At 29.1% G+C, this 26,876-nt stretch overlaps 1 protein-coding gene across 1 annotated transcript in view; it reads left to right on the forward strand.

Annotated features, from left to right (window-relative positions):
- Positions 1-20,748, forward strand: part of LOC129747227 (leucine-rich repeat-containing protein 15-like) — a 121,137-nt gene extending 100,389 nt beyond the window's left edge. Inside the window, exons 9-12 of the mRNA XM_055741323.1 lie at positions 4,848-4,994; positions 5,211-5,367; positions 5,586-5,714; positions 18,907-20,748. Coding sequence (XP_055597298.1) covers positions 4,848-4,994; positions 5,211-5,367; positions 5,586-5,714; positions 18,907-19,106 — 633 coding nt within the window. The 3' untranslated portion in view covers positions 19,107-20,748. The remainder of the gene's footprint in view (positions 1-4,847; positions 4,995-5,210; positions 5,368-5,585; positions 5,715-18,906) is intronic.
- The last annotated feature ends 6,128 nt before the right edge of the window (positions 20,749-26,876 follow it).

Here is a 26,876-nt window from a genome sequence, read left to right on the forward strand (position 1 = left end):
CTGTGATATGATGAAAATTATAAATTTCAAATATTTTTTTTTTCACTTATATACTTTAGCGTAGTGCCTGAACAAAATGTTCAAATTTTCCTGTATTTATCAAACATTTAAAAAAAATCGTCCTGAAATGCCTGATCCTGTGGACAAGGTCACCGAAAACACATAAAAATGTCAAAACTCACAGAATTTCGTGCAAATTTTCATCACAGAATTTGTGTCACAGAACACAGAATTTAAAAAAAATTCACATATTTAACAGAATTTTTGAATTTTTAATTGGATTTCCAAAATTATAATTTTCTGGCCCAAAATAAAATTTCAATTTTTTACTTTGAATTTTAAAAATATGATAAGATTGGTAATTTTATTGATTTAATCCAAATTAAATGTATAAAAGACCCGATATATCATGAATTTAAAATGAAATTAAAGGTTATAATATCACAGAAAACCATCACAGAACTTTTGGACAAAATCACGGAAAGCCAGAATTTTTATTCTCAAAATTTTTTTCGACAACTATGCCTGTGGATATTTGTGGTAAAAATTAAAGTATGTTTAAGGTTGTCATTGTTTTAAGCATCTAATTTAAAGACATCATGCTCAAATTCGAGATGTTTTGTACCAGATTTCACAGGAACTCAATATCTTGTGTTATGAACGCTCTAGTCATCTGATGTTCTTTCTGGTATTGGTGACATTTTCAAAATCAGCGAAACCCTTACATAAAAAAATATTTTAAATACATCATCTGGTTGAATCAAATCGAATAAAAAACATCGTTTCTGAAATAGAGAATGTCAAATTTTGGTTTTTTTGGGGCTTTGATTCCTTCACGGTTCTTAATGAGTCTACATTGCGCCTTAAAATTTAGCAGAACAGCTGCTAACAAGGTTTCCAAAAAAAATCTATTTTGACGAAAAAAAATTCTCGAATTCTATGATTAGAACCTTAAATTCTGTGACGCTAATTCTATGAAATTCATTGCGAAATCATGTGAAACATCAACAACTTCTCACAGTTAAAATAGAAAAATATCATTTAAAATTACTTTGTTTTCATATTTTCATGAATAGGAGTCAGAAATAAAAGAAATAAAGTGACTTTTTTTTAAATTTTGGAAATCTGTACAAAATTTAGAAAATCAGTGAATTCCTTGATAATTTGAAAAATTCTGTGATCTGAGGCACAGATTCTGTGTCAAAATTTTGCTCAAAATTCTGTGATAATAATAATTTCGGCTACTTTGGCTGTCATTCGAATCATTTTTCGAACTTTTAATAGAATATTCAAAATAAATTATGGTTGATTCGAGGAAGATGATTTTAAAAAATTAAAACAAGTGAATCATTTTTTATTCGAGCGCAGTTTTTGTAGTTTATAATTTTATGCTCTAAATATTTTGTAGCCGTCTTTTAGAATATTGGGTCCTGGAATGGAAAAAATTTAGAAACAATTTTTTTCTCATCAAATCTAAAATATTGTTTTTCTAGCTTCATCGAATAGCTAGGTGAAGCTAGAGAAACAATATTAAAAAATTCGATATTTTTTTTGAAAAATATAGCAAGATATGAAGATGAAAAAGAGTAGTTTTTTAACACATTAAGAGAAAGAAATTTTTTCGATAAAAAATCTTACCACTTTAGAAATTTAATAAAAGGATGTAATTGATTACTCAAGGAAACCGCATTTATGTTATTAAAATTTGATAGATTTTGGTTTCCAAAAATATTATTTTTGTCAAATTTTGTCAGTCCCCTCTTGTTTTGGTGATGTAATGTTAATGAGTTTTAAATAAATTTGAGTTAAGTTTGGAGTGAAATCGATCATTTATAACTGGTAAACTAACAAATCTGCACCGAAAAAAATCTGATCCTGTATTTTAACTTCATCCAATAAATAAATAATATGTCAATGAAAGTAATGAAAAATTATCTAAGAAAGTTATATAAAACAGTTTTACAAAATATGAAAACACATCATCACTTATTACTAACATTACTGAAAAAAGTGAGTAAAAAAAAGTTTTATTTGATTTCACAAATTTGTTTAAACTTGGAAAAGGATTCGATGTTTGCTTTGAAAAATTGGGTTTGGATCTGGTTAAAATCTATAAAAAAATTCGTTCGATTTCCCGTATTATACAAAATTTGGTAAAGGAAACAAAAAGAAATTCTATACAACTTTTTTCACAGAAGTTGAAAGTATCTGCGGTCTTGAGGAAAGTTGATAATTGGTTTAAAAACTTTATTATTAATTTTTATGGTTTTTTCAACAAATGCAAATAATCAACATAGATTTTTTACCTTTTTAAAATTTTAATAACTTGATTGAAGCAGATTAAAAAAAATATATAATAGTAAGCATTTAAATTCATTGCAGCTTAAAATGTGAATTTTTGTGGCCTTGTGTAATTAATAAAACCCTTTGGAATGAGAAATTTAGCATTGAGAGGAACAAGAAAAAAAATTAATTAAGGCTTAAATTGGTTTTTTGAAGAATAATTCGTATTAGCATAAAATTTGTTATGATACACTCGATTTACTTATACCGTAAAACGGGGAAACTTTGATCACCGGGATAAATTTGACCAACAATAAACTTTTCCACATTATCATCAATAACTCAGTCTATAGTTTGAATTTTTGAAAACTGTTTTCTACGTTTGAAAGCCTATTAATTGAGTATCAAATAGACAAAATTTGGTTTGTATTGGATTTTTTTATGTTAGTAAGAAATTTCATTTCAAAATCTTAAAATACCTATTTTTCCAAGGCTCGCAAACAAAGAGCTCTTCTGATGATATTAAAAAGCATTAAGAAGCAAACGGGTTGTTTAATGTGAAAGAACAACTTTTTTTTTAATATGAACAGTTATAGTGCTATTTTTATAGTCATTTAATGATAAATTCTTGATATTTAAAAAATAAGGACATTGTCCAAGAGTAAGCCGGTATTGGACAAATGGATAGGAACCCTATCAAATCGTTAACTTTGAAGAAAAATGAAAATGGAAATAGTGGGAGGGCCTATGGGAATGAGTGAAGGTAAAATTTCATTTGTATTTTGAAGCTCAAACTATTTAGCAATTATTATAATTTCAATAATAAATATTTTGAAAATTAAACGCTAAAAATCAAGGTAAAATTGACAAACTAGCATTTGTAAATATTATGAAGGTCTTTGTATCCTTTATGATCAAGAAAACTCATTAAAACCGTCAGAATAAAGACTGATCAATTTCACCCTAAAGCATCAAATTCTGAACAGAGACGAAAACAATGTTTAAATCAAATTTTAAGAGGTCTAATAGATTTCTGCATCCATGTTTTATGTTCATAGGAGTCCAGTACTGGATTTAAAAATATAAAACATGCCACATTCCCCTTAACAGAAAAAATAATCGAAATATTTTGAAAAAAGTGATCAATATTACCACGGATTACGGTTATCAAAAAAATAAGTAAAAAAGTATTGGATACTAGGTTTTTGATGTATTTTTCTAATTCTATTGAATATTGAATGGACAATGAATAAAATCCCATTCTTAAGGTAGGGTTTTTATGTGATGAGGTTTTGAGTTTTCATTCACATTCCATTGAATTGCAATTCTAAACGTACAATAAAAAAAAAGGTTTCAATTCGTGAAGTGTGGTAAAATTAAATGACATTTGGCCTAAACCGATTGAGATCTTACAAAAATTTTACCGGAAGCTACCCAATTTTCTGACATGTTTGTTTACACTTATTTTTGAGCACCATCAAATCAAAAAATTCCCGGTTACAATGGGTAATTCATTAAAAAAAAAATTTTAAGCCAAAACATCGGAAGTTAGGAACCTAGGATACGAACATAAATTGCGAATTTATCGACCAAAAAGATGTATTAATTCCAAAGAACTTTCAATTAACAGATTTTTATTATATCAATTCCTCAAAATTTAAAGATTTCTGAAATTTTTAGACACCAAGTATCAAATTTTACATCAAATAAATTACCATAGCCTTTCATATTTTCATTGTGATTTTTTATTAGATTTTTGTTTTTAAGATTACAATTATTGGATGTGCTTCATCTTGTGAATTTCAAATGATAACATTTCAGTCCTTTTGTTTATTAAATTATTTCGTTTCACTTCATGAATTTGTCAATTTAATACCAAGCTTTTATATTCTCTAGTATTATTCAAAAATTTCATGTTGCTGGGAAGACAATTCCTCTGAAAAAATACGTTCCCTCTATAGTAAGGTTGCCAGAATATTTATATTACGTATTAAAGCAAATTGAATAAATCCGGGTGAAATCCGGGCTTTTTTCAATAACATTCAGGCAACCAGGCCAGTTTGGACTTTTTCAAATTTTGTATTAAAAATCCGGACAAACTCGGATAAAACCGGGCATTCTGGCCATCTTATTATAACATAATAAAAACCGTTGAATCAAGCAAAGAAATAAAGTTCTTGAATCTTTCAGCGTCGTGAGTTTGATTTTTTAATAAAAGGAGTTTCAAGAACTTTTCTAAATTTTATGTTTTGAATCCCAAAAGTTTGTTAAACGAACAACCAACAGGACAATTTTGTTTTTGTAGTACTTGAATGAGAAACGACACTTTGTTACATTTCGTTGCATTATAAACACCAATCTATATGATTAATAATCTTATTTTCATTACAATTATTGAAGAAAATCTTTCTATATCATTTGGCAGCGCTCTTCAAGTACTTGCAATAAAATAAACAGCCAGCCAGAGCCCATCCCATCTGATTTCTAAAAATTACTTGATGCATAATTTAGTAACCTTCATCTGTCTGATAATTTCACATCTTCCCCCAACTTTTTCTGCGCAGCTGCTGGACCTTTCTCGGAACCAACTTTCCGGCGTGGAGGATCGCTATTCGACCCAGCTGGCCCGGATTATCGACCTCCGGATGGAGAATAACCCACTCATATGCGACCGATGCCACATGGGAGCCCTCATCGATATGGGCAACGAGGTACGTGTGGAATTTTCTGATATGGTAACAAAACTCAACCAACATCGCTGAACTTGCTCTCATCTCATGGTAATGCAGAAAATGATGATGATGATGATGATGATGCTGTTGGAAGAAATTCTTTGATTTAAATTCTGATTAGTTCCCCAACCCCCCTTCGTTTGGAATATTTTGGACATGAATCTAATTTTTTGTTGCTGTTTCTTTTTTTTTCAGCTACCCTGGCCAGTGAAACCGGAATGTTTCTTGCCGGAACGTCTGAGGGGTATTCCAATCGACGATCTAAACGAGGTCAGCATCGAGGACTGCATGGAGGTCATCGTAGATGAGGACCATGATGCTGCCAGCACTTCGCACAACTTTCTGGAGCAAGGTAAGACCTGTTTTAAATTAAATTTATTTGAGACTTTTTGAAAACCCCTTCAAAAATTTAAACATCAAGACGTCCCACCCTTTCCGAAACATGATAAATCATACCGCCATAATGAAATGTTCCCCATAACTAATTTACATCTCATTGGCATCGAAAACTCGACGATGGCGACAACCTGGACCTGAACCTGCTGCAAATTCCTCACCCCCACCTGCCAGCTGGAAGTGTCAGCATCCTGGCCTTTTTCGGTCTGATCCTGTTCGTGGTTTTGGCCGTGATTGTCGTTTCGACCGCCATCTGTCTTTCCAGGCATCGGGCCCGCTACTACACCCACGAGGATAAACGAGGTGAGTTTGAGTTTGAAGGGAAAACGAGTCAATTTTAAAGTTAGTCCCTTTTTAAATAATGGTTAAAGAATGCTTAAAACATTGTTGATGCTCAACTAGCAATTTTTAAATAACACATTCTAATCAACATTCTGTTAAAGATTCTGGGTAATAGTTGAAATGAAAAGAAAACTTTTTTTAAATTATTACAACTCTGTCCTCGTATACCTTAGTTTATCACGAGCTTATGATTATGAATGATACATTTTTTACAACCTCTAAGTTTTCAAATTATTCATATTGATTTAAGTATTAATAAGATGACATATTTGTAAAAATCTTAAAAGTGAATAAGGTTGAAAAACTGAACTTTATTTTTTTTTCGATGACAGCATAAAATATTCATCATCAGACCTTAGCCCAAGTAAGATAGATTAAGTCAACGAGCATTAGGAAGTTTTATTATGGTTTAATAAGGGCATTTTTTTTACAGCTCGTTTATGAGAGTTTTATTATAGTTTTGAAAAATGATTATATTTTTGTTTCGACCATTTGTTCTCAGCTAGTTTTAAAAACGCTAATAAAGCTTTTACTAAACATACTGTTTAAGTTGTTTTCAAAGAGTCATGAATGCTCTGTTTAAACTACAATAAAACAAAAATTTAGAAATTTGCTCCAAGCTTTCTTGTGCATGTTTTATAATAGCACTCAGTGCTTGATTATAAAATCGCAATACAACTAGGTGAGAGTTCTTAATCAAGATGTCAAAACAGGACACGCTCAAGTTAGATTGCACATGTTTGAATTGTAATTCCAATTCTTACACATTTTTGAAAACTTTGAAAAACTTCAAATTACCGGAAATGGTATCTTTACAATATGAGTATTGAGTGAAAGGGCCCAACTAGTAGGATCAAAAATTTGTTGCTTGTCGCTTTTCTTTTCAAAGCTGTAAATTACTGGAAATCCCATGAAGCATCCACAATAAAGAGTATTAGGTGAAAGGGCTAAACGAGTAGAAGTCGAATTGCACTTTTGCTTGATAAACTCTAAACTGCTGTAAAGACTGAAAATCACACAAAACAACCACAATACAGAACCGGTTCGTTTTTGGCTACATTCGTTTTTGACAACATTTTTTCAGAAACAACATTACTTAAGGGGAGAATGAGAATACTTGATCCTTGTTTCTTATTTTGATCATATCTTATTATGAAAAAAAAATGTAGATCGCCGTCTTTTGCACTTTGTGACAGCGTGTAACATCAGGTTTTTATGCTGCAAAAGCCAGATTGAAACATGAACCCGTTGATGAACTAGAGCGTATTCGTCAGACCAATCAAATTGTTGGGGGTGGGGGGGTTCCAAGGGGACAATTGCCCCGGGCTCTCCGGTTCAGTAGGGCCACCCGAGGAGGAAAAAAATTAAAAGTTTTGGTCAAAACAGCAAACCCATTTCTAAAAGTCCAAAGTATGTGAAATCTGAAACTAGGACGAGGGAGCTCCTTTATTTTGTAGAAAATAATCCAGAATTTATACAGCGTGCTATACACAAAAAATATTCTCCAAGGACCCGCTAGATCATGTTAAATTAGGCCACTGTCAGCTTTGTATGGGCTAACCAAACTTTGAAAATTGGCTTTTTTTATGTTTTCACTGTGATAATAACTATAACAATTTTGGAAGCGATTCTTTATGTCCTGAATTAGTGCCCCGAGTTTTAATTTTGTATGAAAAATGGGAAGAGAAAACCAGGGCCGGATCAAACCATCGGGGGGCGCGGGGAGCCCGGGGCGATTTTTTTTCAAATGCTACTCAAAAAATACAAAACCTTTCAAACATGTAAAAAACTGGAGATGAGTGCAGTATACTATCTTCAAATAGCCATGTTGTCTACATAGAACATATTTCAGGTATCTTCAAATAAAAATTGGTTATCAATCATATGCAAACATTGGGGAAGACTTTAAAAATTTCTTAGAAATGAAAACTCAGATTTAAGCTGCAAAATGCAGAATATATAATTCTCATTTTTTTTTAAACCCTTATCACCAACTAAAATTCTCTAAATGACCGGATAGATATTATAAATGATTTTCATATCATCATTGATCGTTTGGTTTGTGCTTATTCGAGAAATGTTTACCTAGTGACAATTAGGAAGTATCATGAGGATTTGAAACATAGAAAAAAAATAAAAAAAAAATAAACAAAATAATTTAATCCACATTCCATAGAGATACAAATATAAGAGTTTAAGAATTCTAAACTTTAAATCACGTTATACTCAGATCCAAAGATCAGTGTTTCAAATCTAAATCGTAATTTCAAATCAAGTTTAGAGCAACAAAATATGAAATAAATTTAAAAAAAAGATAAAAAGATACAATCAGAGCAAAAGCAGAAATTGCACCAAATATTAATTTCAATTCTAAGTCTTTGAAACGCAAAAAAATCTTTTCCTGAGATGTTTTTGAATATGATTCTCATCAGTTAATTTTTTTTTAAATCAAATTGTTTTTCTCAATGTGACGAAAGTTTCATTCGATTCCCCCAAAGCCAAAGGGGTATTAGTGCAAAAATAATCGGTTCAAAAAAAATTGAGAATAAAGATTAAATGTTTAGGACACAGAATCAATTAGGTATCATTGAAAAAATCAGATAAGGTGTCCAAATGAGTGTAGTACCTTAAACACAGATCCTTCAAAGAATTTTCAAAATTCAGAAAAATGATGAAACTGAACTTCAGTAACTGAAGAAACAACACAAGATTTGAAAATCCCAATGAAAAAAAATGTTCCCAGTTGAAAATGCTCCAATACCAAGTCCAAGACAGAAATTCGGATAAAAATTCAATAAAATAACTCTGTACTGTCGATTGCTTCAATTTAAGTAACTACAGTTTTTTTTTAAATATTTTATTATAAAAAAAAGGGAGGGAAAAAGTTCACAATTTTTAAACCATTGAAAATTTCAATAATAATGATTGCAAGGTGAAAAGTTATTATAATACACGGTATTCACCCGGATACTGCCCGGGTAAAATTCTGAAATGTTTATCATAAAGAAAAAATTAGCTGCTATTTTAGTGCAGTTAACCAGAACTGGGAAACTTAAAGTAACGACAAACATTATTGTTGTGCAAGACATCTGAATGTAATGAAAATAAGGAAAGGTTTTTCTTTATTTTACCTATTCTGTACAGAATATCTTTTTTGATAGGTTTCGATAAAAAATGAAAATTTGAGGTGTTTTGCCTCATTTTTTTTAATTCGGTTTTGTCCAGAAGATTTTAATATAAGTGCTCCTTCACTGCTAGGGGGCCCCCCCCAACGTTTTTAAGACAAAAACTAATCTAGATATTATTTCACGGGGGCTCTTTAGTATTTATATTTCAAGTTTTCATCCAGATTTCCTAGTTTTGATTTCTTTTCATGGATTTGTAGTTTAAACTTTAAAACTTTTTACCTTCGGAGGGCCACCTGAGCCGGTGGGCCCGAGGCAATTGCCCGTTTTGAAAACCCCACACCCCCCGGCCTTGGACAAAACAAAACATGGATTTTAAACAATCCTCGATTCTTGTAGTACATTTCAAGTCAACACACCGCAAACCTTACTTGTAGCTCAGAAAAGATATTCTGGGTTTTGACTGCTTATTCAAAAGCTGTTTAACCTTAGGATGAAAATAAAAAAAATCCCAAAAAAAACTATGCATAGCCGATGGAATTTAAACCTTATCAATAACATTTTATAAAATTATTGAATGCTTTTGCAAAGAGAACCTGCCACTTTTGAATACTTTTCAATGGATTCAAATTTTTTTAATTTTTAAGCAAACACTAATTTTTAAATTTCCAAATTGATAAAATTTCAAAATTTTGGGGTTAACAAGGTAATACACTTAAAATACATTTCTGACAGAACGCTATACAATTGACATTATTCACTCATGGGTTATCATCATTTATGAAATTTATGACATAAAATTGAACAACCAAATTTAAGTAACGTTTCAAATTTTCGACTTTCGACTTCTATACTTTAAAAAATCATAATTTTCATGAGACAAATCTTTCCATTAAAATGTTTTTTCTTTCATAAAATAATCTGCAAACTTATTGTTTTCGTTAATTGTGAAAAAAAATAACAAATAAGCAGTTTATGCAAAGAAAATATATTTCATTTCCGTGAGATAAATTCTTTATTTCACAGTTTTTTTGTCTTAAAAATCAAATAGTATTCTAGCGTTTCAATTATTTGATCAATTTTCTGATTTTTTTTTTCAATTGAAGTATGTACAAAGCTTACTCCAGAGCGTTTTGAATCGAATTTCAAATTAAAAATACATTTTTATTCCCTTTAGAGGGAGGCACAATTACATTGCTCTTTATTTTTCTTACGGTTTGAGATATTTCAATAAAGAAATAAGATTCAAAAATTTCTCTATAGCGATTATCCATTTATTTTCAAATCTAAGTTAGAGCTGTTTTTAAAATTACAGACTGATTATGAATTTTTATCTGCAAGACTGAACCAATAAATGTGCTCGCTATTTTAATTCAAGGCGCTGTATTTTTAAACTCTGTTTTAATTTGATCTTCTCTTTAAACCTTTAACTGATTTCTGATTTTGAGTTTATGTTCTTTATTCCAATGTTTATTTCGAGTAGTAAAATATCTTAACACAAATTTGGATTTGAATTGCCTTTCATATCTTAGTTGTGATTCTGCTTTCGGATTCTGTATTTTCTCAAGGGATATAGATACTATTTTATGATTTTCAAATTTTTTATCTTTATTCGAACATATTTTTAATTTGTTTGTGGGATTTTTAGAGCGATTCTCTAATACATATTTTGAATTTTAAATACTGAAGCCACTTGCTTTATGATTATTTAAGTCAACACAATAATTTGAAATTTGATTCCTGAAAAGTGGCTAAAAAACATGTTTTTAATAATGAATTTTGATTTGAGTTTTGACTTTGACTTTCTCAACTGAAATTTTATTGTGAGGCTGACCACTTAATCAGGATTGTTCTCTATAGCGATCAGCAGTTTTATTTTGATTCTCTTATTTTTCTTTTGAAACATTTTTTTAGATCTTTTATGTTGTATTTGCATTCTTCCAACGATTTTTTTTTGTTTTTTGCTTGACGTGGTTTTCAAAATAAATTAAATTTGTAGCATTTATCGGAAAACAGTGTTAAGCAGAAATACAATTCGTTTTTACAATGCATAAACTAGAAAAAACAAATTCATCAATTCGCTGCATATATATCACTAATGAAAATGAGAAAAAAAATTTAGGGACCCGCCTAAAAAAATTGCCCCGGGCCCTCCTAAGGCTTAATCCGTCCCTGCTACTACCCTATAATCAATGCATACTTAAAGGTGCAATATTCGAATTTTCAGATAAATGCACTTTTTTTATTCCTTTTTATCAGGAAACTATTGGATGAATATAAGTCATTGCATAAATATTGATAATTTTGTGCTGAGCAATGATCAATATCAATTCAGAAGAAAAACATATATTTTTGGGCTCGAGGGATCAAAAACCCATAACATACATTTTAGAAAACTTTTTCGTAAAAAAAAATTAAAGTTTACTGTTGCTTTGAAAGTATGACCTTAAAAAGTTTCGTGTGAGAAACATTTTAAAATTATTAACACTAAACGTACCGGAGGCGGTCAAATGACGGTTTTTGAACTTTGAATGATGATTACACCTTATATAATTTTTTTTTTCGAAAATTTAACGACAGGACTATTTTTATTTTCAAAATGCAAGTATTTTTGCGTTTTTAAATTTTTTCTAAGTGTTGTGGTTTTCGAATAACGCATGTGGTATACCTATTCATACCGCGAGCGGTCAAATGACGGTTTACACTGTTTTCGCTAAAACTTTCTTGTTTCTCAACCGATTTCTTTAAGATTTATAGTTTTGAAAAGCCTATAATGTGACTCAAATATGTTTCTCAGACAATTTTCAGCTACAATCAATTATTATAAAGTTATATTAAGTCCAAGAAATTTTTTTTATGAAAAAACATGCTTCAGGAAAATTGCTATAAATCTGTTCATCATAGCTCGAAAAAAAATTCACTAAGTGCATGAGAAAGCTGAAGCTATATGTTGCACAAACGGAAATTTTTATCAAATTTTTTTTAAGATCATGGCCACAAAAAATGTAAAAAAGTTGTGTAAAACCCGTACTTTTCAATCAATCAACCGCCAAAGCTGTTCCTGTTACAGTAGAAAAATTTCAAAAAATGAATTGGAAAGTTGAAGTAATTTGTCACATTTTGGCATCTTTAGATTTTTTAAAATACGAAATACATAATTTATGACGAATTTTCAAAGCTAGTTGTTTTCCAAACATTTCATCAATTCGGATTTTTGATACAATTCCTACACTTGAATTCAGCTTTGTACTGGATTTTGAGTATGTTATCGTAAGGTTTAGGCTAAAAAAATATATTCAAAAGAAAGAAAATTCTAGTGATGTAACTGCATTGGCAGTGCAATGCTTGACAAAAATATGATAAATAAAACAAAAATTTCCGTATGTGCAACATATAGCTTCAGCTTTCTCATGCACTTAGTGAATTTTTTTTCGAGCTATGATGAACAGATTTATAGCAATTTTCCTGAAGCATGTTTTTTCATAAAAAAATTTCTTAGACTTAATATAACTTTATAATAATTGATTGTAGCTGAAAATTGTCTGAGAAACATATTTAAGTCACATTATAGGCTTTTCAAAACTATAAATCTTAAAGAAATCGGTTTAGAAACAAGAAAGTTTTAGCGAAAACAGTGTAAACCGTCATTTGACCGCTCGCGGTATGAATAGGTATATACAAAGTGTCGGTATGTTTAGTGTTAAAAAAGATTTTAACATCACATTTTCTTAGATTTTTCAAACAAAGAGCTAAAAACACATTTTTTTAAATTTTTTTGAGATAACAGGTTTGTTGTTTTGTTCTATTTGGCGATTTTTTCTAGAACATTTGATCTATGTAAGACATTCCAGTTTTGAAATATAGCTGAGGAATCAAGTATCCTTAGGGATCAAGTATACTAATTTTCCCGTTTAGTTTTCGCTATAATAGGATCTGTATAATTTAGACAAACACCAACAATATGTTTTTATGTTCTGTATTGGTGATAAAATTAACAACAAAAATAATTATGTTTTTAAAAATTGATGAAAAATTTTGTTCTCCGGGAATTTAACAGCAAGCTGTCATTCATCCATAACACCCTTGGTTAAAAGATGAAAATTTTATAAAATTGTAAAAAAATAAATACAAACCAAAGACTTAAAATAAAAAAAAAATCTATCATAAAAAATATGAAGAGTAACATAAATAACAAATATGGCAAAAATAAAACAAGCATTATAAAAACAACAAGTCAAGTTCTTAATGCATCAAAAACATGTTAAACAACAAAAAAAATACTTAAAAATGATCGTGAATTTACTAAAAACTACGCTGATGATAATAATGGTAGTTTTAATGAACTAATAAGTGAAAAAAAGTTGAGAATAAAAAAACATTCGATTTTGGCAACACAAAATGTTCGGGCGTGTTGCCAATAACAAATGGAGTCTGTATATGGTGGAAGGGACCAACAACTCTAAATAGCTAGCTTAAGGTTACCAGATTGCCCGATTTTATCCGGGGTTGCCTGGATATTCAATACAAAACTTGGGAATAGTTCGGCCCGGCCCGATTGCCTGGATTTCATTGAAAAATGCCCGGATTTTGTCCGGATTAATTAACTTTATTTGGCAAATCAAACAAAAATAAAAACAACGAACGACTCCAAAATGAAATTTTTTGTGCAAGTTTTTATAAAAATCATCATTAAAGGTTTTTGGCAGCCTTGAGTACGATTCAAAATCTGTCGATGAGTTTTGATGAAAAAAAATTTTTTTTTATGTTTTTTTTATTTTTGTTGAGAAATTTCTGGGTTTTGAGAAAATTTGCCCGGATATTGTCCGGATTAATAATCGTCACTTCGAAATCAAATGCCCGGAGGCCAGGTTTTTTAATTTAAATAGTCCGGTTAATCCGACACGGATACGAGCTTAAAAAAATCTGGCAACCTTAAGCTAGCTAAAATAAATAATATGGGAGAGTGGGGAATCATGGGCCACTTTTTTTCGTTGTTCCATAACTTCTTTATTATAAAAGATAAAATGAAAATAAAAAATGGTATGGTTTTCTACATTTTCAAGGTATCATAAGGTATTTTTTATAATTTTATATAAGTCATTTTCCTAAAATTCTGACTGTTTGAAAAAAAGCAATATTTTGGGGAATCGTGGGCCACCGAATCCAAATTGACCAAATAACATGCAAAGTTTATGAGTTGACCCAAAACTGTGATTTCCTAATTCATTTCGTTATTTTAAAGCAATTTCAGATGATGAAATAATAAAGAGAGCCGTGTATGATCGAATAGATTCCAAAACCTGGCTCGCGAACGTTTTGGCAAAATTTTTATATAGGATGGACAAAATATTTTTCATAACTCTTAATTTGGCATAAGAAAATTTTACAGATAGGAAAAACGTATTTTAAGTTCTGAATGTGTATAAAAACCTAAAATTATAGGAGGTTCAAGATGTGTGGCCCATGATTCCCCACAAGCTATGATTTGCAAAATGGTTGCGTTTGTGCTACTTATTGATGTTTCATCAAAAATTCCTTTTCCACGTGAAAGATTATGACAAAAATAAGATCATAAGCTTATGAGCATATTTTTGTTATGCACTTTAGGTTCCCCATCGATGAAATTATCGGGTGTTTTTTTAATTATGTAAGGAAATTTTTCTAACTTTTTTTTAGCTTGATAAATAAAAGAAGCATATGATGCGTATTTCAGTCAACAACATATAGGAATACATGCTCACGCAAAGCGACGACGATGACAGTTGGTTTGAGATTTTTATCTCAACACACATCTGAGATATTAAAAGTGGCCCACGTTTCCCCATGGCCCACGATACCCCACTTTCCCCTACTTAATGCAACAAAATGAAAAAAGATAACAAAAAAGAACAAAGTTTAACTTGACAAGTTGAAATTAGATACAGCAAGATAAAACTTTGTGAAGATTAACATGACATGATACAACATAAAACGAACTTATACAAGAAAAAACTTGACAAAAATCGATGTTTGAAAATAAATACGAACAAAACAAGGGCAATCATGAAAAAATTAAGACATAATAAGATAAGACCATATAAACCCTCATCCGCATCAGAGTGTCACTTTGACACTATTGCAAGTTCGAATGCTTGGTACTTTTTCCATAAACTTCAAAATACAAAAATTTCTTCGGACACCCTAAATGAAATGAAAGTTCTTTGTTATTGCATCTTTACTTTTTTTATGGACGAACCCTGGAAGCCTGAAAAAAAAATCCCTTTTCAACTTAGAGTGTCAATTTGACGCTCCGAAAGTAAAATCTATCTAAGTCGTTTGAATAATTATGAATTTCATATGAAACTTATATCACTAGAAACCTTGTAATGTCAGGAACATTATATTTAGCTAAAGTTACTAGTAATATTTTTTTTAAAAACTTTACCAACCCTCAAACAGCCTTTACAAGCAATCGAATGATAACTAGGTTTTTCAGACCACTTTTTGAACTTTTTGTGACCCTTTCTATAAAAAAATATTTCTTGACATTATTATGTAGACCATAATTGAAGCTTTCATATGCATAAGATAGATATTTTTTTGATTATGTAATGCATGAGTTGCAATAATTTTTATGTTTTTTCCGGATTTTTATTCTTTCCCGCTGAATAACGAAAAAACTAGTAGCTTAAGCTGTCCATAATGTTCCAAACATATTTAACATATGACATTACAAGGTTTCTAGTGATATAAGTTTCGTTGAAATCGGTTAGATATGAAAAGAGTAATAACGATTTTAGTTTGGAGTGTCAAATTGACACTCCTAAGCCTGATAAGTGTAACGAAACCTGGTGCGGATAAGGGTTAAACAGGATTTTACCTGGTTTGAACAGAAAAAAAAACAGGATAAACAAGACACAAAAAAATTCATCCAATATTCAACAAGATAAAGCAACATAAAAATAAAGCAACACATAATAAAAAGGTGAAACAATGCAAAATAATTATTAAACATAAATAAACAAGATGAGATAAGTAGAATCATGCTGAGACAAAAATGAAGATTAAAACAACCAAAAATATAAAAAATTAAAACAAGTCTAAATGTAACATTGAAACGTATCTAAAAATTTTTTTTTTTGGGGAAGCAGTTAGAATTAATGGAAGCCTTGATTTAGATTGACCTGTTTTTTTTATCATTTTGTACCATCATCATTTCTTTACATTAAATCTTACTAAACCTTCTTTTATTGTTGTACGTTTAGTTTTGTTTTTTTTTAAATATTTTTTATTTCAAATAATTCGATATTGACTTATCTTGTTTTGGTTTAATCTATCATGATAATTCTTAATTATTCAAGTTTCATTCAAACGCTTTGTCTTGTTTTTATTTATTTGATCTTGTTTTTTTTTTATTTTATATTATTATTTTTTTTTCCTGGTTTTTTTTACATTTGATTTTTTTCCAAATTATTATTTTTTAATTTTTTTTTCTAATTTTTCTTTGTTTTTTTGAGTAGTTTATATAATTTTAACGAGATTTTAAATGGTTCAGTATCAGTAGAAGTCACCATCTAATAGCGAAGTTTGACTTCTATTCGTTTATCCCTTTCTTCCAATACCCATATTTTGAAGTTTCAAGTAATTTTCAGTGATATAGATATAGCATTTCAAAGCTAAGCGTTTTGTATTTTATGGCATCGGATAGCGAAATTCGATTTCTTCTACAGGGTCCGGCAATCGAAGTGCTACATTGGAACTAACAAATAACTTGATTAAAACAAAACAAAAACTTTTGATTTCAAATTTAATACGATTTACATCAAAACAGATCATATTTTCAAAATCCATTGGCGCTTTTCGATTTTTGTCCATGAGCTTAACCACTCGTTTCAGAAGCTCTATTCTAAGCGCATATTCTAAAAAGCCCGCAGGTGGTTTTTGTGGTATTTTATCCCAGGACTCAACTAGATGGCGCTTCAGAACTTCCAACCCGTCAGGTTTTGTGGAGTAGACTTCGGGCTTCTGTATACGCTAGACAGCCAAGTCCATAGGGTTTAGATCCGGCGAACTCCCCGACCACTCCGTACTCGAAATTAACCCTCGAAAAAAAATTCGCACACAAAAATTGGGACCTCTTCCCTTCGTAAGCCAATGCGAAGTTCTGCTGAAAAACCACCAACCAAAACCAAAGTTAGGACGTGTCCACAGTTCGAGGACATGCCGTAGAACTTTTTTCGATTTGTAAATTGATAGATCTACACCTCTTCAGGGTGTTTGGTTGATCTTCACCAGGAAAGTACAGGCGATTCCGACCCAGACCTTTAATAAGACAGATTTTTGTCGTCTTGTGGCCTTTAATACGTTTGCATAGGTTCGTGATCTTTCTGGCAACCAAAATCTGTAGTTTTGTTTTTTCACGAACCGCTGAACGGCGATGAATTCATCAGCAGAAAACACGATATTCTCCAAATTTTTCTTGCGCGGACCGCGTAAGCTGCGCCTTCGCCATTTTAATCCGCTCTTGCTTCTGTTCAAACGAGAGGTTTTGAAATCTTAGGATCTTGTAATGCTGGGCCTAAAAAATCATCTTCCAAGATCCGACGGCTTTTTTGATCCGGTGTATTAAAATCTATCGCCAATTTAGTGTTACTACGCCAAGAAATTCTCTCAGGGTGCATCTTGATGATCTTCACCATGTTAGGTGTCGCCACTGTAGCTTGGCGATCCCCACCATACTATACTTGGGTACTTCCGATCTCCAGGTATTTTCCAAGTGCAAGAGAAAATTTAAAAAAAATTACATACACTCATTGGACAACACACGAAGTACGTCTTTCTACCGTTTCACAGCCTGAAACTAGGCAATCAAAGCACTACGTTAAGGTTAAAGGACTATTTTTACAAAAAAAATACTTGATTACAAAATTAACAAAAACATCCTCTGACATCTTAGACAATATGTTAACAAGATGTCATCTAACTCGGTTTTGTATACTTCGTAATAATCACTCCTAAAGTTTTGTAGCAGTTCAATCGTCATACTCTGTAGTTTAGCCCTTTCACCCAATACCAATATTGTAGGACTTTTGTACGATTTTTAGACGTTAACAAAACTTGAAAGTTCAGTGGATTCCAAGATGGCGTCAGATAAAGGAATTGGACTTCTACTGATTTAGCCATTTACCCTAATAATCATATTGTGGGAGTTTCATGCGATTTTCAGTGATTAACAGCATTTTGAGGTTAAGCGTCTTGGATTTCAAGATGGTGTCAGATAGCAAAATTCGACTTCTTCAAGTTAAGCCCTTTCACTCAATACCCATATAGTGGGGGTTTCATGCGATTCTCAGTCATTTACAACATTTTAAAGTTTAGCTAAAGCCGCCATATTGGATTGCAAGATGGCGCCAGACAACGAAATTCGCAATAAATCCTTAATTTATTTCATTCAAAAAGTCTGTCTTCATTTACTGTACTAACGATTAACAACTCAGAAATAAGGAACTCATCCCTCGCATCCCTGTAATTGGTTGGCTTGTGAGAGAAACGTCAAAATTAAGCTATTTAAATGGCTCTAATGAAACTGTTATAAAATTACTTAGCCAATTATCTGTCCGTAATAAAGCTTTCAAGCATTGAATTGACTAACGACTAATGACGTCATGTTAGTGGATTCACTATGTCAAGTATTGGAGAATATGTTTAATAATTTAATATGTAAATAAGTTTTATGAATGCTTCATAAAAACTTTGGTGACCAATATTTTCCATTATAATAATTTCATCGAAGCATCGAAGTACGTTTCTTAATGGCCAAGCTGCTTTATTAAAGTTCTGGTGATGTAAAGAATGCGCTTTAGCTTTTTATGAAGATGAACACTATAGTCCTAACAATGTTTTGCTGGCCATAATAAAGTTAAAATTGTTACTTAAAAATCCTTCCAAAAAGTGAAAAATTAAAAAAATGTAAAAAAATAAAAAGTATTTCTGAAATTTAACAATTACATGTTCACAAAAATTATTTCTACTTTTTCTCTTTCCCACAGAGGCCATCATCGAGAAGAACGCCACCGAAACCTCGATCCTGACGTCAGCGGCCAGCGGCGAGATCAACTTCAAGTTCCCGTACAACGATCGGGTGTGTACGATCGACGAAATGTGCATCCCGCCTCCCCCTCCACCCCCGACAGGATCCATCCAGGTGAAATCGCCCGGCGGAAACCGAACGATCGAACGATTCGATTAACGAACGGCCTTCGGGGTGGACGACGGCGGCTGCGAAGAGGGAGATTGTTGTGACGGAACCGGAACCGCAGGAACAATTTCCGCCACGACCACCCTCTCGACGGTGGCCATCATTAGTAATAGTGCCAGCCAGGTTGAGGTGTGCGGCGATGAGTCGGCTTCTTCTTCCGGGGCTTCCGGTGTGGGTGGAACCGGGGAAGGGGGAACCTCGTCGAGCGTCATCACCAGCAGCACCAATTGTGGGTCGTCGGATTCGGCGACGGCGGGGAATTCTGGAACGGCTTCTACGGTGGTTCCACTACGTGGTATTTTAAGGAAGAAGAAGGATGTGTTCTAGGAATGCTCTGAAATCTTTCAGCTTTTTTTTTGGAAGAGTAATGGGCAAAGTCCTGCTCCGATGTAAATATGATAGTAACTGTGAGTTCGGATGTAAGCATCTATTAGTTTGTAAGCGCGAATGTGAATTGTGGATTTGATGAAATAATGTCTTGAGTAGAATATTGTAAAATAAACAAAACAATTCTCAAATAAATGAAATTCAGATCAAATCCAACAGAAATTTCAACTACAAGATTGAAAAAGTGGAAATGAATTCATTTAAACATTATGTTTTATTTTTCATTTTCAGTAATATACAGAAAATATGTTTAAGTATGTAGGTTCTCTTCCGATTTTCTTCCCAATTTGAATCATCAATAAGTTTGAAAAAACTATTTTTTTTAAATAAAGACTTACCATTCAATAATCTTGCATTAGTTCGAAAATTTGTTTGGTTAGAACTTTTCAAAGTCCTTAAATTGATTTTTTTCAATTGAAAAACTGTGTTTAAAACTTCCATATCAACTTACCTTAGGTTTTACGAGATTAGTTTAACAAAATGTATATGTTTATTAAGACCACGAAAATACACGAATCTTGAACAAAACTCATAAATTTGTTTTAACAATGAGATTCGATAAACGTCATCTAAAACGAATGTAAGACAGATCTAATTGACGTTCCCTTGTAACTAGTTATAGAACATTAAAATGGAATCGATGGAGTCTATCCGGTTTGCGGTTTCGAAACGATCTGCTCCAGTTGAAATTTTGAGATAACTAGAAGGACTAGCTATAGATATTTTTATGTAAAATTCAAACGAACAAATAAGTAGCGGAAAATGGGAATCACTAACAACAACAAAGCTAGCGTATGATTGTGTCAAATCGTAAACATAAGATGAAAGAGTAAACTAAATTGCGGAAAAACAAAATATGAGGATCAGTCTGGTTCAGTTTTATCTTTAAACATTTCTTAACAAAAACCTTTGTCAATGAAAACTGAAAACTTTTGAGACATTTGAAACAGATTGAAAAAAAAACTAAACAAAATAAGTTTTAAAGACGAACGAGTAAAAGGTAGTCTAAATTGTGTGATCGTGCTGTATTTATTGAGATTTAAGGAACGAAACATTCAAGCAAGAGTGAAGGTCTTAAGAGATAATTAACAACCTAGGAATAGAACTGAACAAATCAGTCAATATATCAAAAAGTGCGATGGTATCGAAAAAGGACAACCATATGAAAGATGATTATAAAATAGTTGACTGTTTGAAAGATTTTTTTTTTCAAATGACATAAATAAACGGCAAATATTTTGTATAATTTGTGAGCTCTTTCATATTTTGAGTATGATGACAAACTTCTTGACTGATTTCCCTACAAAGTTTATTTCCAAAAATTAGAACAACATTTGGTTAGTTTTTTTTCCGATTTTTGAAATATTTAAATTTTTGTCGTTTTCATAAAAAATCCTTTATTAATATCTATTTATCGATTAAGAATTTTGAAGATTTTGTAATTTTTGTAATTTTTATATTTTTTATAACTTTTGTTATTTTAAATTTTTGTAATTTGTGTAATTTCCGTAATTTTTGCAATTTTTGCTATTTTTGTAATTTTTGTTATTTTTGTAGTTTTTGTCATTTTGGTCATTTTGGCAATTTTTTGTAATGTTTGTAATTTTTGTCATTTTTATAATTTTTGTCATTTTTGTCATTTTTGTCATTTTTGTCATTTTTGTCATTTTTGTCATTTTTGTAATTTTTGTAATTTATGTAATTTTTGTAATTTTTTTAATTATTGTAATTTTTGTCATTTTTGTGATTTTTGTAATTTTTGTATTTTTTGTATTTTTTGTATTTTTTGTAATTTTTGTAATTTTTGTAATTTTTGTATTTTTTGTATTTTTTGTAATTTTTGTAATTTTTGTAATTTTTGTAATTTTTGTAATTTTTGTAATTTTTTTTAATTTTTGAAATTTTTGACATTTTTGTCATTTTTGTCATTTTTGTCATTTTTGTCATTTTTGTCATTTTTGTCATTTTTGTCATTTTTGTCATTTTTGTCATTTTTGTCATTTTTGTCATTTTTGTCATTTTTGTCATTTTTGTCATTTTTGTCATTTTTGTCATTTTTGTCATTTTTGTCATTTTTGTCATTTTTGTCATTTTTGTCATTTTTGTCATTTTTGTCATTTTTGTCATTTTTGTCATTTTTGTCATTTTTGTCATTTTTGTCATTTTTGTCATTTTTGTCATTTTTGTCATTTTTGTCATTTTTGTCATTTTTGTCATTTTTGTCATTTTTGTCATTTTTGTCATTTTTGTCATTTTTGTCATTTTTGTCATTTTTGTCATTTTTGTCATTTTTGTCATTTTTGTCATTTTTGTCATTTTTGTCATTTTTGTCATTTTTGTCATTTTTGTCATTTTTGTCATTTTTGTCATTTTTGTCATTTTTGTCATTTTTGTCATTTTTGTCATTTTTGTCATTTTTGTCATTTTTGTCATTTTTGTCATTTTTGTCATTTTTGTCATTTTTGTCATTTTTGTCATTTTTGTCATTTTTGTCATTTTTGTCATTTTTGTCATTTTTGTCATTTTTGTAATTTTTGTTATTTTTTTAATTTTCGTCATTTTTGTAATTTTTTTATAATTTTTTGTTATTTTTGTCATTTTTGTCATTTTTGTCATTTTTGTCATTTTTGTCATTTTTGTCATTTTTGTCATTTTTGTCATTTTTGTCATTTTTGTCATTTTTGTCATTTTTGTCATTTTTGTCATTTTTGTCATTTTTGTCATTTTTGTCATTTTTGTCATTTTTGTCATTTTTGTCATTTTTGTCATTTTTGTCATTTTTGTCATTTTTGTCATTTTTGTCATTTTTGTCATTTTTGTCATTTTTGTCATTTTTGTCATTTTTGTCATTTTTGTCATTTTTGTCATTTTTGTCATTTTTGTCATTTTTGTCATTTTTGTCATTTTTGTCATTTTTGTCATTTTTGTCATTTTTGTCATTTTTGTCATTTTTGTCATTTTGTCATTTTGTCATTTTTGGCATTTTTGTCATTTTTGTCATTTTTGTCATTTTTGTCATTTTTGTCATTTTTGTCATTTTTGTCATTTTTGTCATTTTTGTCATTTTTGTCATTTTTGTCATTTTTGTCATTTTTGTCATTTTTGTCATTTTTGTCATTTTTGTCATTTTTGTCATTTTTGTCATTTTTGTCATTTTTGTCATTTTTGTCATTTTTGTCATTTTTGTCATTTTTGTCATTTTTGTCATTTTTGTCATTTTTGTCATTTTTGTCATTTTTGTCATTTTTGTCATTTTTGTCATTTTTGTCATTTTTGTCATTTTTGTCATTTTTGTCATTTTTGTCATTTTTGTCATTTTTGTCATTTTTGTCATTTTTGTCATTTTTGTCATTTTTGTCATTTTTGTCATTTTTGTCATTTTTGTCATTTTTGTCATTTTTGTCATTTTTGTCATTTTTGTCATTTTTGTCATTTTTGTCATTTTTGTCATTTTTGTCATTTTTGTCATTTTTGTCATTTTTGTCATTTTTGTCATTTTTGTCATTTTTGTCATTTTTGTCATTTTTGTCATTTTTGTCATTTTTGTCATTTTTGTCATTTTTGTCATTTTTGTCATTTTTGTCATTTTTGTCATTTTTGTCATTTTTGTCATTTTTGTCATTTTTGTCATTTTTGTCATTTTTGTTATTTTTTTAATTTTCGTCATTTTCGTCATTTTTGTAATTTTTCTATAATTTTTTGTTATTTTTGTCATTTTTGTCATTTTTGTCATTTTTGTCATTTTTGTCATTTTTGTCATTTTTGTCATTTTTGTCATTTTTGTCATTTTTGTCATTTTTGTCATTTTTGTCATTTTTGTCATTTTTGTCATTTTTGTCATTTTTGTCATTTTTGTCATTTTTGTCATTTTTGTCATTTTTGTCATTTTTGTCATTTTTGTCATTTTTGTCATTTTTGTCATTTTTGTCATTTTTGTCATTTTTGTCATTTTTGTCATTTTTGTCATTTTTGTCATTTTTGTCATTTTTGTCATTTTTGTCATTTTTGTCATTTTTGTCATTTTTGTCATTTTTGTCATTTTTGTCATTTTTGTCATTTTTGTCATTTTTGTCATTTTTGTCATTTTTGTCATTTTTGTCATTTTTGTCATTTTTGTCATTTTTGTCATTTTTGTCATTTTTGTCATTTTTGTCATTTTTGTCATTTTTGTCATTTTTGTCATTTTTGTCATTTTTGTCATTTTTGTCATTTTTGTCATTTTTGTCATTTTTGTCATTTTTGTCATTTTTGTCATTTTTGTCATTTTTGTCATTTTTGTCATTTTTGTCATTTTTGTCATTTTTGTCATTTTTGTCATTTTTGTCATTTTTGTCATTTTTGTCATTTTTGTCATTTTTGTCATTTTTGTCATTTTTGTCATTTTTGTCATTTTTGTCATTTTTGTCATTTTTGTCATTTTTGTCATTTTTGTCATTTTTGTCATTTTTGTCATTTTTGTCATTTTTGTCATTTTTGTCATTTTTGTCATTTTTGTCATTTTTGTCATTTTTGTCATTTTTGTCATTTTTGTCATTTTTGTCATTTTTGTCATTTTTGTCATTTTTGTCATTTTTGTCATTTTTGTCATTTTTGTCATTTTTGTCATTTTTGTCATTTTTGTCATTTTTGTCATTTTTGTCATTTTTGTCATTTTTGTCATTTTTGTCATTTTTGTCATTTTTGTCATTTTTGTCATTTTTGTCATTTTTGTCATTTTTGTCATTTTTGTCATTTTTGTCATTTTTGTCATTTTTGTCATTTTTGTCATTTTTGTCATTTTTGTCATTTTTGTCATTTTTGTCATTTTTGTCATTTTTGTCATTTTTGTCATTTTTGTCATTTTTGTCATTTTTGTCATTTTTGTCATTTTTGTCATTTTTGTCATTTTTGTCATTTTTGTCATTTTTGTCATTTTTGTCATTTTTGTCATTTTTGTCATTTTTGTCATTTTTGTCATTTTTGTCATTTTTGTCATTTTTGTCATTTTTGTCATTTTTGTCATTTTTGTCATTTTTGTCATTTTTGTCATTTTTGTCATTTTTGTCATTTTTGTCATTTTTGTCATTTTTGTCATTTTTGTCATTTTTGTCATTTTTGTCATTTTTGTCATTTTTGTCATTTTTGTCATTTTTGTCATTTTTGTCATTTTTGTCATTTTTGTCATTTTTGTCATTTTTGTCATTTTTGTCATTTTTGTCATTTTTGTCATTTTTGTCATTTTTGTCATTTTTGTCATTTTTGTCATTTTTGTCATTTTTGTCATTTTTGTCATTTTTGTCATTTTTGTCATTTTTGTCATTTTTGTCATTTTTGTCATTTTTGTCATTTTTGTCATTTTTGTCATTTTTGTCATTTTTGTCATTTTTGTCATTTTTGTCATTTTTGTCATTTTTGTCATTTTTGTCATTTTTGTCATTTTTGTCATTTTTGTCATTTTTGTCATTTTTGTCATTTTTGTCATTTTTGTCATTTTTGTCATTTTTGTCATTTTTGTCATTTTTGTCATTTTTGTCATTTTTGTCATTTTTGTCATTTTTGTCATTTTTGTCATTTTTGTCATTTTTGTCATTTTTGTCATTTTTGTCATTTTTGTCATTTTTGTCATTTTTGTCATTTTTGTCATTTTTGTCATTTTTGTCATTTTTGTCATTTTTGTCATTTTTGTCATTTTTGTCATTTTTGTCATTTTTGTCATTTTTGTCATTTTTGTCATTTTTGTCATTTTTGTCATTTTTGTCATTTTTGTCATTTTTGTCATTTTTGTCATTTTTGTCATTTTTGTCATTTTTGTCATTTTTGTCATTTTTGTCATTTTTGTCATTTTTGTCATTTTTGTCATTTTTGTCATTTTTGTCATTTTTGTCATTTTTGTCATTTTTGTCATTTTTGTCATTTTTGTCATTTTTGTCATTTTTGTCATTTTTGTCATTTTTGTCATTTTTGTCATTTTTGTCATTTTTGTCATTTTTGTCATTTTTGTCATTTTTGTCATTTTTGTCATTTTTGTCATTTTTGTCATTTTTGTCATTTTTGTCATTTTTGTCATTTTTGTCATTTTTGTCATTTTTGTCATTTTTGTCATTTTGTCATTTTTGTCATTTTTGTCATTTTTGTCATTTTTGTCATTTTTGTCATTTTTGTCATTTTTGTCATTTTTGTCATTTTTGTCATTTTTGTCATTTTTGTCATTTTTGTCATTTTTGTCATTTTTGTCATTTTTGTCATTTTTGTCATTTTTGTCATTTTTGTCATTTTTGTCATTTTTGTCATTTTTGTCATTTTGTCATTTTTGTCATTTTTGTCATTTTTGTCATTTTTGTCATTTTTGTCATTTTTGTCATTTTTGTCATTTTTGTCATTTTTGTCATTTTTGTCATTTTTGTCATTTTTGTCATTTTTGTCATTTTTGTCATTTTTGTCATTTTTGTCATTTTTGTCATTTTTGTCATTTTTGTCATTTTTGTCATTTTTGTCATTTTTGTCATTTTTGTCATTTTTGTCATTTTTGTCATTTTTGTCATTTTTGTCATTTTTGTCATTTTTGTCATTTTTGTCATTTTTGTCATTTTTGTCATTTTTGTCATTTTTGTCATTTTTGTAATTTTTGTTATTTTTTTAATTTTCGTCATTTTCGTCATTTTTGTAATTTTTCTATAATTTTTTGTTATTTTTGTCATTTTTGTCATTTTTGTCATTTTTGTCATTTTTGTCATTTTTGTCATTTTTGTCATTTTTGTCATTTTTGTCATTTTTGTCATTTTTGTCATTTTTGTCATTTTTGTCATTTTTGTCATTTTTGTCATTTTTGTCATTTTTGTCATTTTTGTCATTTTTGTCATTTTTGTCATTTTTGTCATTTTTGTCATTTTTGTCATTTTTGTCATTTTTGTCATTTTGTCATTTTTGTCATTTTTGTCATTTTTGTCATTTTTGTCATTTTTGTCATTTTTGTCATTTTTGTCATTTTTGTCATTTTTGTCATTTTTGTCATTTTTGTCATTTTTGTCATTTTTGTCATTTTTGTCATTTTGTCATTTTTGTCATTTTTGTCATTTTTGTCATTTTGTCATTTTGTCATTTTTGTCATTTTTGTCATTTTTGTCATTTTTGTCATTTTTGTCATTTTTGTCATTTTTGTCATTTTTGTCATTTTTGTCATTTTTGTCATTTTTGTAATTTTTGTTATTTTTTTAATTTTCGTCATTTTCGTCATTTTTGTAATTTTTCTATAATTTTTTGTTATTTTTGTCATTTTTGTCATTTTTGTCATTTTTGTCATTTTTGTCATTTTTGTCATTTTTGTCATTTTTGTCATTTTTGTCATTTTTGTCATTTTTGTCATTTTGTCATTTTTGTCATTTTTGTCATTTTTGT

Source organism: Uranotaenia lowii, chromosome 2 (assembly GCF_029784155.1).
Source record: "Uranotaenia lowii strain MFRU-FL chromosome 2, ASM2978415v1, whole genome shotgun sequence".
NCBI lineage: Eukaryota > Metazoa > Arthropoda > Insecta > Diptera > Culicidae > Uranotaenia > Uranotaenia lowii.